This window comes from Sycon ciliatum, chromosome 2 (genome assembly GCF_964019385.1).
Source record: "Sycon ciliatum chromosome 2, ocSycCili1.1, whole genome shotgun sequence".
Taxonomy (NCBI): Eukaryota; Metazoa; Porifera; class Calcarea; order Leucosolenida; family Sycettidae; genus Sycon; species Sycon ciliatum.
In genome coordinates this window covers 42,988,235-43,005,636 of record NC_088644.1, presented here as the reverse complement: position 1 = coordinate 43,005,636, position 17,402 = coordinate 42,988,235, and the positions used below count along the sequence as shown (strand labels likewise).

The 17,402-nt window shown below is 47.9% G+C and overlaps 2 protein-coding genes across 4 annotated transcripts in view; both read right to left on the bottom strand.

The window, feature by feature from the left end:
- Window positions 1-17,402, bottom strand: part of LOC135810186 (mitochondrial genome maintenance protein mgm101 homolog) — a 91,380-nt gene that overhangs the window by 14,960 nt on the left and 59,018 nt on the right. For all 3 annotated transcript variants that reach the window (XM_065323656.1, XM_065323658.1, XM_065323657.1), the window contains exon 4: window positions 2,411-2,614. In XM_065323656.1, coding sequence (XP_065179728.1) covers window positions 2,411-2,614 — 204 coding nt within the window. The remainder of the gene's footprint in view (window positions 1-2,410; window positions 2,615-17,402) is intronic.
- On the bottom strand, window positions 6,091-16,368 carry LOC135810983 (uncharacterized). The gene is made up of 2 exons (XM_065324351.1): window positions 8,345-16,368; window positions 6,091-6,619 (listed from the first exon to the last, which is right to left on the bottom strand). Exon 1 carries the CDS (start codon window positions 16,366-16,368, stop codon window positions 11,119-11,121), a length of 5,250 nt encoding a protein of 1,749 aa, XP_065180423.1. The 3' UTR covers window positions 6,091-6,619; window positions 8,345-11,118.

Sequence of the window (17,402 nt, the reverse complement as noted above, 5' to 3'; positions counted from 1 at the left end):
AAAAAAAAAAAAAAAAGGTTAGGATATAAAGTCTTTCTGATCAATCAATGTGGTAAGATAGACTAAGCATTTAGCAGATTCAAGTCCAGTGAATTGTCCGGTAGGGTGTCAGGGAGAGACGCTGCCGCCGCCACCGTTGTGTCAAACGCAATGTCAGCAGTCACGTTGTCAGCAGTGCTCCACTTCTTGAGGAATGCAATCACCAGTCGAGTCAATTCAGCCTCGGGAAGGTCTTGCACGGTGTCGTGATCCCTTTCACAAAGCCGTGAGTCTACAAACATCAGGGGGATTGCCGAAAGCCATGCCTTGAATTCGCACTTCTCCCTGTTGAAAGATATAGTGGAAGGATGCAGATAGAGCTGACACTCTTCGTTCATCGGGAAGTTGGGCACACCCTTGGTTGGCTTGAGATACAAAGCAGTCACACTCTTCCCTTGGTACATTGCAGGGAAGATGTTACTCCGTATCCTGTTGATATGTGGAGATCTCACGGCACGTCTCAAAGGTGTTGAGGTCTTCAGGAAGAATTGAATGAGATCGTCTTGTGAAGCCTGGACGTACAGCTTAAGTTGACCAAAGCGTCCTTCACATACCGTGCCATTGACAAGCATGCCCGGTAAATCACCGCGCGTATAGTAGAAATCGGTGCCAGGAGCAACATGATAGTCGTGGGCAGTCTTGCTGTACATTGCTTGAACACACTCTGCTGCCCCATCCGTAATAATGGTGGCGACACCTGGTAGTATGGTAGGACGAGGAGATGGCATCTTGATCTTAGGCAGAGGCTCCAGATTCGGATTACGGCTAGCACGTCGCTTGTAGAGACCGGGTTTCTTTATCGTCTTGATAGCGAACGGGTCAATACCCAAACAGTCCACAACATCTTCACCAGCAACAACAGCATCAGTGGCCATCATGATATCAGTCACGAGAGATCCAGTGAGATCCAGAGGGAGAGAGAGAGAGAGAGAAGGCTTGAGCAACGAAACAACAAAGGCAGTTGTGAGTGAATGGAGGACTGTGCTTGCATATATATATACCCTTTTGACCGCCGCCGAGTTTGAAATAACATCCTATGGGAGGTGACGACCTTGGAGAACACGGTGAAATTGATCAAGAATCAACCAATCAGAGGACACGGTGAGCAGATGATAAGATTTAACCAATCACAGCACGACTTGCACTTGACCTGTCGGAACATGTCTCGGTCATGACTGAACGTGTCTCGACCATGTCTCAGAACAGGTTCCCGAGAGTGTAAATCTCCAACGCATTGCTAACATTGATGACGTACTGCAGTCTTGGTAAATTGATAGAGTATGTTGGCAAGATCAGGTGGGAGAGAGGTCACGTGATCTACTAAATAATCCAGACTGTAGTCATGCCAACAATAGGCATCTATTAGAAGATGCATCATGGACAGGTCTGCAGGTGGCATCAAGGACAAATTAACTTTCAGAGTGTTCAGCTGTCTAGCGGACAGAGGACCCTTGATGTGTTCCATGAGATGTAGAAGAAACATCAGTGGAAAACATGATGGAAGAGGTTGTGTAATGCGGCTGCTTCTCAACCATGATACATTACTGCGCGGTAAAGAAGAACGCAGTGTGCGCACTGCATCATGATCCTCATGAAGTATACACGATAATGCTATTGCATAGTTCATGCTTTTATAGCTGCTGGACTTCTTCATTGCTTGCAGTGCCTCTTGAACAGGGTGAAACTGTGTATGCGGTAAAGTGAAGTCGATCTTGTTGAGAAAATGTACAAGATGACGATTCACACCTTGAATGCGATCGGAATCCGTGTAGGTCTTTATGCTAGTACAACGCTCTCTCCACTTTACCTCGGGCATGTAAATGTCAGCCATTACCAATCCACACTGAGAACAAACTCTATGACCAGCATGCTCAACTTGTTCTTCACGATGATAACACACTTCTTCACTTTCCTCTATCTCCTTCTTCTTCTTCTTCTTCTTTTCCTCCAGCGCACATTGCTTCTTTGAACGTACATAAGCATACAGGATCTCAAATTCAGAATCCATTTTCACTACACCACAACAACTTGAAACTGACTGGATCATCATTCAAGAACACACCTTTTATACTTACATAATCATGACACCATATTACCTTATTGTTTAGGGTAGAGCATAACACCCCAATACATATTTTCAATAATACCCCCTTTTTTTTTTTTTTGAGGTAGGGGCACCCCCTGGCACATATTTTTATCCGCAAAAAAACCGGGCCAAAAATAATTTTCACCGCAAAAATGGGGTACTATTAGTACCCCATTTTTCAATAATACCCCATTTTTTGGGACCAGGGCGCCCCCTGGCACAGAACCCGCTCGTCCCTTCCTACTCACACACACACATACACACACACACACACAATGCACTTACCCGGCTAACAAGTATATCATACTCAGGGAACACTCCAAGGTCCCTGCAACAAGACTTCAAAGCACTGAAGCGACTCTTTTCGATAGCTATGTCCTTTTCCATACCAGGGTTTGGTTCAATAAGAGATGCAGCTTCAGCAAGACACTGCCCGTCGACAAATAGCCCCCAGTCTTGAATAAGGAGATCAGACGGCTTAACTGGTGTCTAGAGGAAAAGGTGCAAACACATATGCACGCACACACACACACACGCACACACACACACACGCACACACACACACACAAACACACATACACACACACACACACACACACACACACACACACACACACACACACATGTACACATGCCCGGACAGACGCACAAGTACACGTACACACAAAATTAACCAAAGACACAGGAAATTGCACGCAGCACAGTACTCTTTCACTTTTGGTGACAGTTGTGGATATTTTTCATCAGAATATATTTAAAAAGAATTTTGTTCATTTTGGTTGATTATATTTTCAGAATTCTCTGTCTCTCATAATATGGAGAGAGAGAGAGAGAGAGAGAGAGAGAGAGAGAGAGAGAGAGAGAGAGAGAGAGAGAGAGAGAGAGAGAGAGAGAGAAAGAGCATTCCGAAATATCATCAACCAAAAATGAACAATGTCAAGAAGAGGTTGTTGTGATGACTACGATACTGGGGGAATTGCGTGTTGCACCCTACATGAAACGAAATGAGAAGCTATCGACGCCTTCTCAGGATTCCGTTCACTGATCACCGGACGAATGTGTCTGTTAGAGAGGAAATAAATAGTATTCACAAACAAGTCCCACTTATTGTTTCTGTTCGTAAAAGGAAATTGCAATTTTTTGGTCATATTGTTCGTTCCGGCTGTTTGTCATTGACTGTTCTTCAGGGCTGTGTTGCTGGAGGTTGTGGCCGAGGCAGACCCGGAATGTCATGGCTTGATAATAATATTTCATGGACTGCACTTGACGTGCAGTCCCTGCTCGCTGCTGCACGCGATGGATTTTTATGGCGGTCGCTTGTTCATACTTGCTCTGTGACGACCTTAGGGCTATGGGCTTGTGATGATTCCCACCTTCCAACCCGGCAAATATTTAGATTTTGATAGAAACGATTCAAAGCCTCTCAATTATTTTGTAATACTTGAAGTATAAATATAAGAATAAGTATAGATTATAGACCGGTTAGGAGGTCTATACAGGATATATAGACCGAGTAAAAGACCGAGGTCCCCCGAGGTCTTTTACGAGGTCGGGGGACCTCGGTCTTTTACTCGGTCTATATATCCTGTATAGACCAACTATGAGGTCTATAATCTATTTATCGTGTTCTCCACGCAATAGTTTCTCTTCATATACGACATATCCTTGTAATTCTAGTATTATACTATAGCCTATACCACACTGTATGGCATTGCAGGATCAAGGTCATTGTTTAAACTAGGTTCAGCATCGGTAGCACAGTGGCTGGGTGGTAAGGAAGAGTGACTGAGATTCACATGGTTGTGGGTTCGAATCCCATCTTGTGTATTTCTGCTTTCTTCTAAAATTTCTTTTTCTAAGTTGGAGAGAAAATTTCTAAGTCCAAGAAATTCTAAGGAGTCAAATATAAGTAGTCAAATATATTGTGTATTTGACTAAGCAGTCAAATACGCGATATATTTGACCGCTTAGGTATCAGGGAAATTAGTGGGGTCAAATACTAAGAAGGCGATAATAATTATCACATGGCACGTGATTGTTGCCCGTACTCCAGCGAATCAGCACCTTTCGCGCCGCGGGCAATAATATGCGATATTGCCCGCAAAAAAATAGTTTATTTGCCCGCAAAAAAATAGTTTATTCAGTGATCGCGTGACTACGACGACTCTGTAGACTGTACGACTCTACGACGAGTCGCAGTGTAGCATTGAGACGAAGATGGAATTCTTTTTGGAGATGGACATCCCGGCAATGGACATGGCCTCGGACGTCTGCCGTGTGGTGCTTGCAGGGATCATTTGTTCAGTCAGACTCATGTTGGCAGCCTGACCGTCGGTAAGCTTGTGGATAAGATTCAGTTCTGCTCGAAGTGGTACTGTGATCACAAACAATTATTTGAAATAACACAAATTCAACTCAGCGTCGTGCGTTTTCAAATCCTCGCAAAGTCACTGCCTGTGTACGTGTGTGGTCTTCATGTGCCACGCAAAACTCTTACCAGGCTCATCTGTCCTCTGCCTTCACCTTTGCTTGAAGAACAAACACAACAATTCAGGAATGTTTTGCAATGAAAAATACAGCTATCTGGAGCTGAAAAAAAGAAGAAAAATTGTCCTCAGAATTACACACCAGGGAGTCGTCAAATACTTGCACTTGTTGCAGTACTGTATTTGACAACTTCCTGATACACATGTAAACATGAAGAAACTCTTTGTGGTAGCACTCTTAATTTTTCAACTGAAATTATGATTCTGCTGTATTTTATTGTCGTTGCCATGTCTATTGCTATGACGATGCGGTGCCGGCACTTTTTTCTGTCTCCGTCTTTCAGTACTGTATACTCTCTGATGGCCTGTAGCAGACTTTTTGTTAGGGTGTAGGAGAAATATCTTCATTTTTCCTGTTTTGATAATGATAGCACATCAATATACATTGTGGTCATAATGTGTTGGCATTTGGGCTAATTTCAACAGCAGCCCAATGGTCTGCTCTGTGGGCCATGTGATAAATTTGTTATCGCATGGTTGCTGCGGGCCTTATGGCATATTATTGCCCCTCGAGGTTAGCCCTCGGGCCTACGGCCCTCGGGCTAACCTCTCGGGGCAATAATATGCCATAAGGCCCTTGCAACCATGCGATAACATATACTTATAATTACATGTATTTGAAACTCGGGTATTGAGCCAATAATAAAAGTAGAAAGGAAAAGGACATATGGAAACGAGTTAAGAGTAACTCTCCACCACTGTAACTAGATACTATATGTTGGACTCAGTAGAGCGTCCAGCCCCTATATGATGTCCAACCCCTATATAGAGTCCATTGGTCCAAAATCCACTGTACAGAGTCCAAACTTGGAATCAACTGTGAGCTCAAAGTTTAGATGGACATCACTCCCTGTATAGAGTCCAGCCAATTGGCTTCACCCCTATATACTGTATAGCAGGAAATTTTCGGACGGAAATATTTTCGGACAAAGCCGAATTTCGACCTTTCGTACGGATTTTATTTTCGTACAGTGCTACATGCTAAATGCACGTGTTCTCATGCGGTACGCATGTATAGTGTACATAACTTCACAGGAACAAATTTTAGTAAGGAATTAATTTTAGTACAAAAGAGGCAGTGTACGAAATCGTACGAAAATAAATTCCGTCCGAAAATTTCCTGCTATACAGTAGAGTCCATTGGTCCAAAATCAACTGTATGGAGTCCAAACTTTGAAATCAACTATAAGGAGTCTTAATGTGGACAACACTCCCTGTATAAAGTCCATCCAATTAGGCATCCCCTATCCAGAGTTCGAAATTAGACATAGGATCTGCTGTAAGCAGTGAATATTAACCAGAAAACGGCCTCTCCCTTTAATCCTTTACATCATTCACTTCTCAAGATAAAAAATAAGTATTGAGGCGCCACTGCAGCCACTTCATTACATGAAAAACCCTACAAACACCATCCTCAAATCAAGTGGTCTCTTCGCAGACGCTGCAAATTACAGTTTCTCAATCATGTAGTGTTGCCAAATTATTGTGCACGCACACACACACACATGCACACACCCACACAACGCCAAGAAAATACCTAGAAAAAACCAAGAATCGAAAGAGAATAATGGAGAGCCAAGGATTAATTATTTGTTTTCAAATTATTGTGCGCGCGCGCGCGCACACACACACAAACTTATACAACGCCAAGAAAACACCAAGAAAAGAGTAGAGACACAATACACACACAACTCCAACAGCCATGCAAACGTCCACCCATTTACACGTAAAGTCAAGAGAGATAACAAATAATTATACGAAACGAATGCATACGTGGGCGGATGCACGCGCGTTTACATACATGTAGTAGTGTAAGAGAGTAACATAGTGCAGTAGTCAGCATAATACTAGCACATGCTGAGAGTGCAATAGCAAGCTTCACCACTGCTCATGGCCATGCAAGTGTTTAGCAGCACTCAGTTCCGCAAGCTTCTGAAGATCAGCACACCTGCAACAAATAGATAGCACAAGGATACGCTTATTACCGTAATGATGCATGGGAGCACACAACTACCAAGTTCTCAACGAATGTGATGCTCAATGAAAATCCATCCACACAAAGACCTGTGAACAGGTGTTGGTGGGGACAATAATCTATTAGTAATACGAGGAATAAGATCGTTTGTGCACACTCAAGACGCACAGACACACCACCATACATGTAGTGTACACAGCGTTTCACTTCACTGAAAGTACAGTAAAACCTGTGACTAACGACCACCCCTTGGTGCCAGCAAAAGCGGTCTTTAGTAGCAGGTGGTCTTTAGTTAGAGGTTTGCACCATGCGACCATATATGGATCCCAGTATATGATATGCATATCAAAATGCAGCTAGTACAATTCCCCCAGGACTTGCGCAATGCCATTCTTATTTCAGGTCAAACAACACTTGGAGAGAAAGACAGAGAGATGGAGAGAGACAAAAAAGAGAGAGAGAAGTTTACATTTTTTGCAGACATCAAATTCAGCTGCTACATCTGAAGCCAGGAGTCAAACATTCCCTGTGGAAGTTTCGTTTTGCACTGGGCTTCAAATTTGTTTTTCCGATCAATCGTACCGACTATCCTTGTTGTGACTTCTCGATTGTTCGAACGCGATCCTCCAGCATCAGGACCTTGCGGTGCTGCTTTTGTTTCTGGATTCCTTGACGCCATCGTCGATTCATTTGTATGACTGGGGTGACAGAGCCGCTCAGTCTTCGTTTCTCCTCCGAGTAGTAACATCGAGCAGAGAGGGCTTTCGATGCGCTCTCAAAGACTATCATGTTTATTCTTGACAGCGCTTGAAATTCTGACAGGTGTAGTGCAGTTCATGCCGACTCCACCTGGCCTGCGTTCATTTTTTCAGCTGTAGTACCGAAAGATTCCTTTCAGGACCATGGAAAAATCAGCAAAATTTCAAGAAGGAGCTTCGAGCAACATTTGATTTCCTACATCGCGGTCGCTAGTTACGGGTCAAAAATCGTCTTTGGGACAAGAAAAGGCGGTCGCTGGTCGCGTTCAGCAGGTAGTCGCTAGTCACAGTGCATTTTTAATGTGAGACCGTCCGTGCCTGGCCAAGTGATCGGTAGTACCAGGCTGGTCGCTAGTCACGGTGGTCTTTAGTTACAGGTTTTACTGTAAATTGAAATGAGATGATTTAAACAATCTGTATAGCGTTGCAGTCAGTCAGTCTTCCCCAAGATGGAAATGCAATGATTTGTTGTCACGAGGCAGTTTCACTGACACAATGTCATGTGTGTGACATCAAAACGGTTACTTCATGGAATACGAGTACATGTATTAGCTTGAGAAGCTTTTTCTTGTCATCGGCATACAAGAAAATAATCCTCCTACTACTACTAGTACACTGGCACTGCGTTTGTGGATCCCATTGTATTTGACATCATACTAGAGCCTAGTAGAGGAACAGTGTCGTGGAGTTCACATAATTATCACAGGGATAAGAATACATTCCTCATGAAATAAAATAATAATTGATGATACCCGGACGATCGTATGCGATTGATGTAAAGTCCTTGCAGTCCTTGAGGACTATTACGAAGTGGTTGATTACTTTTAGGGCATTCATTCAAGCAACATCAAACAAACGCGATACGATCCTTGAAAATGGAAAAAATTCAAGCATAACGACAGAAAAGCAGACCAATCGAAACGAGTAAAAGCTTCCTTACCTCAGTCATCGTCCTGCCATGTAGTTGGACAGCCTTTTGACACGGTGGTACAGGCAGCTCTTGTCCAGTCAAACAGGGTATCCTTGTGGCGTCGAACGAAAGAGAGTGTCAGTGTATCTGACTCGTCAGATTGGAACTGTGCTGAACTTTTCACGTTCTCCGCTTTCTGCTTTCATCCCTCGCTCTGATGAAACCGTTCAAGCGTTTTATTGGAAGCAATGGCCAGCCAAACAGGGGATCCTTGTGGCGTCGAACGAAAGAGAGTGTCAGTGTACCTGACTCGTCAGATTTGAACTGTGCTGAACTTTTCTCGTTCTGCAATTTCTGCTTTCATCCCGCGCACTGATGAAACGTCTTCAGAGAACCACAAGACGCTTTCCAGATTTGACTTTGAACGTCTTCTTATCCTTCTTGGTTACCTCGAGACAGATTACTGTCAGCAACTGCACAGCAGAACTGGCAGCCATGGCTGAAGTGAAGAAAGGAATGCGCTGCAACGAGGCAAGCAAAACTGAAAAGGTGTTTGTTCTCTTTCGGGCACAACACACAGGACGGCGTGACTGGATAAACTGGACTCCTGGACCGTGAATAGGGGACTTGTAGAAAAGGTGTACTCCTTATAGGGGATTGCGCGGCAGGATGAAGCTGATCAAAACTGAGTGGACTCCTGGACTCTGTATAGTGGATTTTGGACCAATGGACTCTATATAGGGTGCTGGACATCATATAGTGCATGGACTCTATACTGAGTCCTACATATATACAGTCAGAAAGTGCAACAACTAGGCACAAAACTGACAGAGTACTGAGACATTCGACGTCCTGACACCTAGCTTCAACACATTTCCGTAGCGCTAACCGACAGCCTTCCAACTTGGAAGGTTCAAGGTTATGGAAAGACCAAAGAAGGGAAGGCAAGCGCAACGAAAACGAGCACAAGCTACAGTCCCAACGGAACAAAGAATGTCGATTGTCACTGGACGATGACGAGACCAGTAGGCGATTTGACAAAGCGGTCTAACTACAATTCGAAGCAGCAAAGCAGCACACCACCCAACTTGGGTGGGTCAAAAATATCAAAGATAAGTTAAGAAGGGGGAGGAAGCTTTGCGAGAACGAATTGTACAAGCCGAAATCTAAACTCCTACAGTACTCCTCATGCATGACATTGTGATGGACTAGTTGACTACAAAACCAGTTGTTTCACACGACGTACGTTTCGCCGTATGGTTCGTGACGGCTCATCAGGTGTGCAATTTGAAACTCGGGTATTGAGCCAATAATAAAAGTAGAAAGGAAAAGGACATATGGAAACGAGTTAAGAGTAACTCTCCACCACTGTAACTAGATACTATATACACGAATGTCTCAGTACTCTGTCAGTTTTGTGCCTAGTTGTTGCACTTTCTGACTGTATATAGTATCTAGTTACAGTGGTGGAGAGTTACTCTTAACTCGTTTCCATATGTCCTTTTCCTTTCTACAATTACATGTATGATATACTTTCACACAAAACAAGCTCGGTGCAGCACTAATCACGGCAAGGGAACCCGACCCTCCACCATCGCCAACTCACGAAGCATGTGAACTGGATAGTGACGGGCCGACCGAGCACCCCTGACACACAACACAGCGGAACGTAGCAGCGCGAAAGACACCCGACAGCGATAGTAACCCATCAACGACGAAGATGATGATGATGATGATGAGGATGATGATGATCGGCATTCCATTCGCATGCGAGGCTGGTGTGCACGCGGCTCAAGAGCTGTTCCAACAGGATGACGTTGAGGGTGTCCTGTTTGTGGATGCTAGCAATGCGTTTAATTCACTGAACAGGAAGGCGGCTCTGCATAATGTACCGCGTGTGTGCCCTGCTATGTCCAAGATCTTCAGCAACACCTATGGCAGCCCGATCCGCCTCTTTGTCTCGGGAGGTGGTGAGATTCTGTCCCGTGAAGGGACCTGCCAGGGGGATCCGTTGGCCATGGCTATTTACGCTCTTGCGACAGTCCCGTTGATCAGGCAACTTCGGGATACCAACGTATCAGTAAAGCAGGGATGGTATGCAGATGACGATTCAGCCTGGGGTAGGATACCATCACTATGGTCATATTGGAACGATATCAGTCAAATTGGTCCAGGCTATGGGTATTTCCCGAATCCCAAGAAAACCGTTCTCCTTGTAAAGCCTCAGTATGAACAGGATGCTCGGCTACAGTTCCAGGGCTCTGGCGTTGTCATCACAACTGATGGTAACCGATATCTTGGAGGCGTGATTGGCAGCGAGGATTTTTGTTCTTCCTTTATGGAGCGGCGTGTCCAGAAGTGGGGACGGGTATTGGATACATTGTCTTCAATGGCAACCACACAGCCACAGGCAGCCTATAGCGTATTAACTAAAGGTTTGTCGAGCTCCTGGACCTATCACATTCGTTGTTCGCCATGTTCTCCAGAGCTCCTGACGGCGATCGACACCGTGATTGATGAACGTCTGCTTCCGGCCCTACTTGGCGATGGTGTCCGTCCTGGTAGTCCTGAGAGAGAGAGCTGTTGACATTCCCCGTCCGGTATGGTGGCCTTGCCATTCCCGTTCTGGCGGCTAGTGCACCTGCTGAATTTATTGCGTCAAGGGCAGTGACCAAGCCTCTGGTACAGCTGCTGCTGACCGGCGATTACACAAGCCCTCCTGATGTTTCCTGTGTGCCACAGATGGAAGCCCAGGAGAAAATCGCACAGCCTGATGGAAATATTGGTGTGCTGGCAAATCCGGATCAATTAATCTTGACACATGATCCGGTTCGTGATGCAGTGGGCGATGCACGGCACATTGCAAGGACTGGGTACCTAGCGTCGAGCGATAGAAACGCCGCATGTTGAACTCGCCCTTGCACACGAATCAAACCTTGGCTGTCGATCATTGGCAGCAAACTCGACAGCTTACTCGAACTCGGAAGAGGTTTGCTCCGTTCCAACAGTACGTACTCAGTGAATGACTGTCGCTGGGCTGAACGAATGACACATTGTCGAGCTGCCTCAAGCTCCTCTTGAGTCGTTGCACCCAGCTGGCGTTCCTCCGCACGAATCTGGCAGTTGTTGACGAACCTCACCACCAACGCTGTGATGCGGATAAGGCGTTGCCAGGACGAGAAACGCGTCGGATTGAGTCTCCAGTCGCTGTCTTTCAGGAATATGAAGAACGAGTCGCCGCCGGTGAGCTGAAGAGCTGCTGACCGAATCTCCATAATAGCAGCTGCCGGCCTGACGGACGTAGGTTGACTAGGCCACTCTTCTGACGATTTGCTCAGAAACTCTGGTCCGTCCCACCACAGGCTGCTAGACACTAAGGACTCCGCAGACGTTCCTCGCGATATCAGATCGGCTGGATTAACGGCAGTCGGCACATAGCGCCACTGGGACGGCTCGGTTTGCTGCTGGATCTCACTCACTCGATTAGCGACGTATGGCTTGAACAAGCGGCTGTGGTTGCGAACCCAGCACAGCACATTCATACTGTCCGTCCACAGTACCACCTGCTCGCGAGGAATAGAGAGAACCTTAGCAATCGACATTCCGAGTCGACACGCCATAGCAGCTGCAGATAACTCCAGTCGAGGAATACTCACACTGCCGAGTGGGGCCACTTTGCCTTTAGACCATACCAGACGGCTGGACACTTCTCCACGTTGATCAGTAACCCGCAGGTAGGCCACCGCTCCGTACGCCACTTGAGATGCATCGCCAAAAACATGCAGCTCCGTGCTGGTGACAGCCTCTGCCTTCTGCAGCACAAGACACCGAGGCACCTCCATCGCTTCTAGGGCTGCCAGACCACTGTACCATTGCTGAGCCCTTAGCTGGAGGTCTTCTGCCAGATGCTCATCCCAGTCAGTTCCGGCGACCCACATGTCCTGGAACAGCACCCTTGCCGACATGATGAATGGGGTGACGAGTCCAAGTGGGTCGAATAGCGTAGCCATGTTGCGCAGGAACTGCCGCTTCGTGACACAGGCTGCCGATGGCGGAGGTTTACACTTGAACGTGAAGGCATCGTCGTCTGCTCGCCACAGGACGCCTAGGGTCTTGGTCGTCGGCAGGGTCCCACTGGACAGGTCGACTTGCTTCGCTCGATCCTCGGCAGGAATCACGGCTAGTAGCTTGCTGCTGTTGGAGACCCACTTACGCGCGTGCATTCCAGCAAGTTTCCACAATTTGGACAATTGGTAGTACAGCTCCACCGCTTGATCTTTATCTTCTACCGAGTCCATGGAGTCGTCCATGTACGTGGATTCGAGAATCGTCTCGGCCGCCATCGGGTACTCGACAGCATGTTGACGGGCGTGCTCCTGCGAGACAAACTGCGCCAGGAAAGGAGACGCATTCACTCCAAATACCACACGATTGTACTGGTACACGCTGGGCTCCTTGTCGGTGTTCAAGTCTCGCCACAGAAACCGATGGTATGGCTTATCTTCCGGCCGCAGCTCGATCTGCAAGTATATCTCAGCGACATCGGCGACGAGGGCGACAGCCTTGCGACGGAATCGCAGCAGAATCTGCTGAAGGCTTCGCTGGAGCTTTGGGCCGGCATGAAGGCAATCATTCAGGCATAGTTCTCCTGCTGTTGCCGAGGCGTCGAACACTACTCTGACCTTTGTTGTCGTCGCGTCAGGCCGGGTGATCGGATGGTGCGGCAGAATCCACCCTTCAGGTCTCCCGTCGATGTTTTCGACCTCGCTGACATAGCCACACTCGAGGTGCCGCTGCAACACCCGCTGGTACTCCTTAGCAACGTCTGGTTCCTTCCTGAGCCGCCGTTCTGTTGAGCGCAATCGCTTCAGCGCCATGTCATAGCTGCTGTTACGCATCGCTGGCTTCCTCTTCCATGGAAGTCCCACGGTATACCTTCCGGTGCCGACTCCAGACAAGGTCGCCCGTGCGCTGCAGATGATTTCGCGATCCTCCGTGGACTGTGTCGCCTCTCGGGGGCTATCCATCTCCCACATCTGTCGGACCAAGCCCTCTAGACTGTCATGGCTGGTTTCCGCGACGAACACGTCACTGCGATGGCAGAACAGCGTGGCTCTGGCCGATTTGTCGACGATCCCGACACAGGTCCATCCGAGAGCTGTTCGGCGAGCTATGGGTTCACCTGGTTCGCCTTGCACTTCTTCCAGGGCCGTATGGAACTCCGCGTGATCGAGACCAATGAGAATGTCGACCACCCTCGGGTCGGCAGGCTTGGGGAACTTGATGTCCTGCAGATGGGTGTATCTGGCGGCTTCAACGTTCCAATCGATCGGCCTCAAGCTGCCGGTCACATTCGTCGTGGTTATGGCGGTCATTGGGGCGATAAACTTTCCGTCGCTACTCTCCAACTGGAAGTCTACCGGCATTGTCTCAAACGACTCGATCTCACCATTCAGTACGCTGACAGACACCCGCTGCGTCTGCCCTTCTACTCCAAGCTGAGCTGCAACCGAGGTATTCACATAGCTCTGAGTGCTGCCGTCATCCAGTAGCGCATTGAGCGCAATCCGGCGGTCCCCGCTCCGTGCCACAACGGAGACGGTTCGGAGCGCTATCTTTCCGCGCACGCCGAGGTTGGTGGTTTGAGCCGCTGATGAGCTCCCCTCCGTGGGAGGTAGCACTGCCAACTGTGTTCGCTCGGTCGCACCGGTAGCCTCGTTGCTCGACACTGCTGCTTTGCTGTCTCCCGCCTTCTCCGTTGGCTGCTTATGCAATCCAATCTGCCAGTTTTCGTGAAGTAGACGATGATGGCTTTTCTGGCAGCCGTCTATGCCACATGTCTGTGCCCTGAAACACTCGCGCCCTGAGTGACCAGAATTCAGGCAACGGAAGCACAGGCCTGTCTCCTTCGCGACCTTCCATCGCTTCGCCGGTGTTGCTGCCTTGAAGGGCATGCATTGCGTGCTGGAATGCGGACCTTTACAATGGGAACACGACCGTGGCTTGTTGTCTGGTGTGCTGACGAATGTGCTCTTCTTCGGACCAGCGAATGGTGTCGACCGTCGTGGTGCGGAAACACTGCTACTCGCACTTGCCTGACTCCTCGCGTTGAGGCCTTCAATGGTTTCTGCTGCCGTGGTCTGGAATTCAGGCTCCAGACTGCACCATTCAAGAAGGACCTCTACGGAGTCTGGCTTGGCTCGGTCGTATCGCCATCGGTGGAATTGGGTGAGGAGCTGCTGGTCGAACTTCTTCAAGAGCTTGCTGTAGAAAGTGCCAGGCTGTAGTTCTGCACTCCACCCAGCATCCTTGAGGTTGATCACTGCTACCGAGAGTAGATCGACAAACTTCTCTAGCTCTTTTGGGCGATTCGCTCTCACTGACTGAATGTGATCCAGTTCTTCGACATGAAGAGCAATGCGGCGCTGTTCGCCTCCGTACTTTCTCTCGAGCATGGCCTTCGCTCCACTGTGCGCTGCTGCGGAATAGCCGAAACGCTCGATTGCCTCCAACGCCTCTCCGCCTAGGTACTGGCGGAGTTGGAGCATTTTGGTCTCCGGTGCTAGCGGTGCGGCATCCACGCATGCAGCAAACGCGGCGTTCCAGGCCTCGTATTTGTGCTTCTTCCCATCGAACACTGGGATGCTGATCTTTTGGAGATGCGTCCACGGTCCAGCCGATGTAGGTGCATTGACAGCACTGCCGGTCGCTGGGTAAAATGGTGGCAGACTCACACTGGCCTGTCCTGTTGACTGGTGGTGCTGTGCTTGGAACTGAGGACGAGGATTACCAGTTGGATAAGCGGATGCCAACTGTCCAGTATTGCGGTTAGTCGTGTTGGTACTGGAAACAGGATACGTTGGTAATGATGAAGGTTGATACCTGGGAGAAGATGGCCTAACTCCAGCAGTGCCCACTCTGGTAGTCTGCGCAGGTCTACTACTACTAGTGTGAGTTGGCATTCCACTCCTGGATCCCCTGCTGGCTGTGGAAGCAAGCACAGGTGCATGATGAGTCAGCTGTGATAGCCCTTGTCCTTGCATGACAGTAGTTGGTTGACTCTGTTGAGTGTGGGGTGCAGGTGGCGCTGTACTCTGTGAGGGCCAAGGGAAAGTCTCAGCGTGATGTGACAGCCCTGCCTGCACTGGTGGTGCTCTAGACCCAGTCATAGCAGCACTTGAAAAGACACCTGATCTCTGCATGGCATTGACAGTCGTCACACTCTGACTGCTGAACAAGGGCGCTTCAGATGTCATAGTCACGCTTGTTTCCACCGCCACAGGTACAGGAGAATAGTTGCAGTCCGTGTCTGCACGCACTGCCGAACTAGGGAACGCTCTGCCAAAACGGTTCACTTTTGATCCTCGCCAAGCGTCCGGGCTGTGGGTGTCTCGTTGTAACACCTGCTGCTCGCCTCCTGGATCAGCGCTCGCCGCTTGCTGTAGCGTTGCTGAACCAAACTCGTCTTCATATGCCTCAAACGCGCTTCCATAGCGCCTGTCCCGCGCTGAAGCAGCGCCACTAATTCTTTCCCGATGCACCGCTTCTCGTGTGACTTCAATCAGCTGGGCCATCGCGTTAGAGAATTGTTCCTCCAACACCTCCATTTCGCTAACCGTCTTCGAACGGTTCTTAGTGTCATTACGACTACTGTAATATCCGAGCAAGTCGCCCATGGTGCTCATTGCCCGGTCGTACGATTCGCTAAGCCGACTTGTCTCCTCCTCAAGCTCGCTACTGTCCATGTCCTTCGTCAGTACTACTAGCGCTCGTCTGCGAAGCTTGGTAAATTCACTCTTCTGCCCTATCTTCATGGCTTTCAGAACTGTGACATCCTGGATGTCGTCTTCGATCTCCACATCTTCCTCCTCGGCGGAGTGGTGGTCTGCGCTATCAACGTCTTCACCCGACCCGGAGTGTAATCTCGTCTCCAGTGGCTCGGACGTCGATCCGCTGCAGCTGGTTTCCACCGTGGTCGTCGCTCCCGCCGCATGCGCGGGATGCTCCGGCAAGTCGCCGCTACTACGAGATCTCTCATGATCAGACACACTCATTGTTGTGCTCTGATACTACTGCACTACCACTACCAGACTCAAAACCATCCTCTGCTACCAGCAAATGGTGAGAACCCTCGGTGGTCTCAACCCGCACGCACAACACGCAACAAGTCTTGCAGTAGTAGTAAACACAAATCTTCACTTCTTCGCCACGAATCTAAAAATGCTACAGCGAGAGCGGAAAACTCACTGCTACACACACTCTTATTCTACAACAACTGAAAGGTTTCGCAAGTAAAGCAAGTGTGAGGTGCACCGAGTGTGAGAAACCGAACGAGCGTGAAATGACTATGTAGTTGATAAATGAAACCCTACACTAGTGATAACCTAAGGCACAGCGTACAGTTCCGCAAAACACAACATATGCAAATGTGCGGATGTATCGAACTACTACTTCACTACCTTGCCAAACCAACAAGCCTAGGCTGCTATTATTCATGAAGTCGCACTAGTGCTACTGATCAGTATGTATGCGAAGTGTATCGGGGAATGCATGGAGGGCGATAGTGCGGTTCTAATCCTAGGTTATGGCTTGAAAAAAAGGAGAAATGAAAAAACATCCCTATGCTTTTTTGCCTAGGTCATCAAGGTGGTAGACTGTGTCGTACTGTAAGACATGTATATATAACGAGGAAGCAAATCTAACGTTTTAACGGATGACATTTCTTCGTTATAATAAGATCCGTTGAGGCCGTACTGCTTCATGTATGCTGTGTGTGGATATGGCAGAATAGTGCAAGATCGTTAACATATCTTCTCGTTAACCTATCAATTTTGGACAATCGTTAAATTTGCGACTCGTTATAATAACATGTCTTACAGTATTACCCTCGAATGCAAAGAGAACGTTTGATGTAGCCAATCAATGGAAAAACAAACATTTCCATCAGTTCTAATAAGTTATAACATGCATGATGAGCTAGGCAAAAAGGCATAGCGGAGGGCCCTGAGCTTCCAAGCTCTCTCATTTTCGGTGCAACTTTAATTTCGGTAGAGAAACCAGGCACCTAAATTTAAATTACACCTAAAAG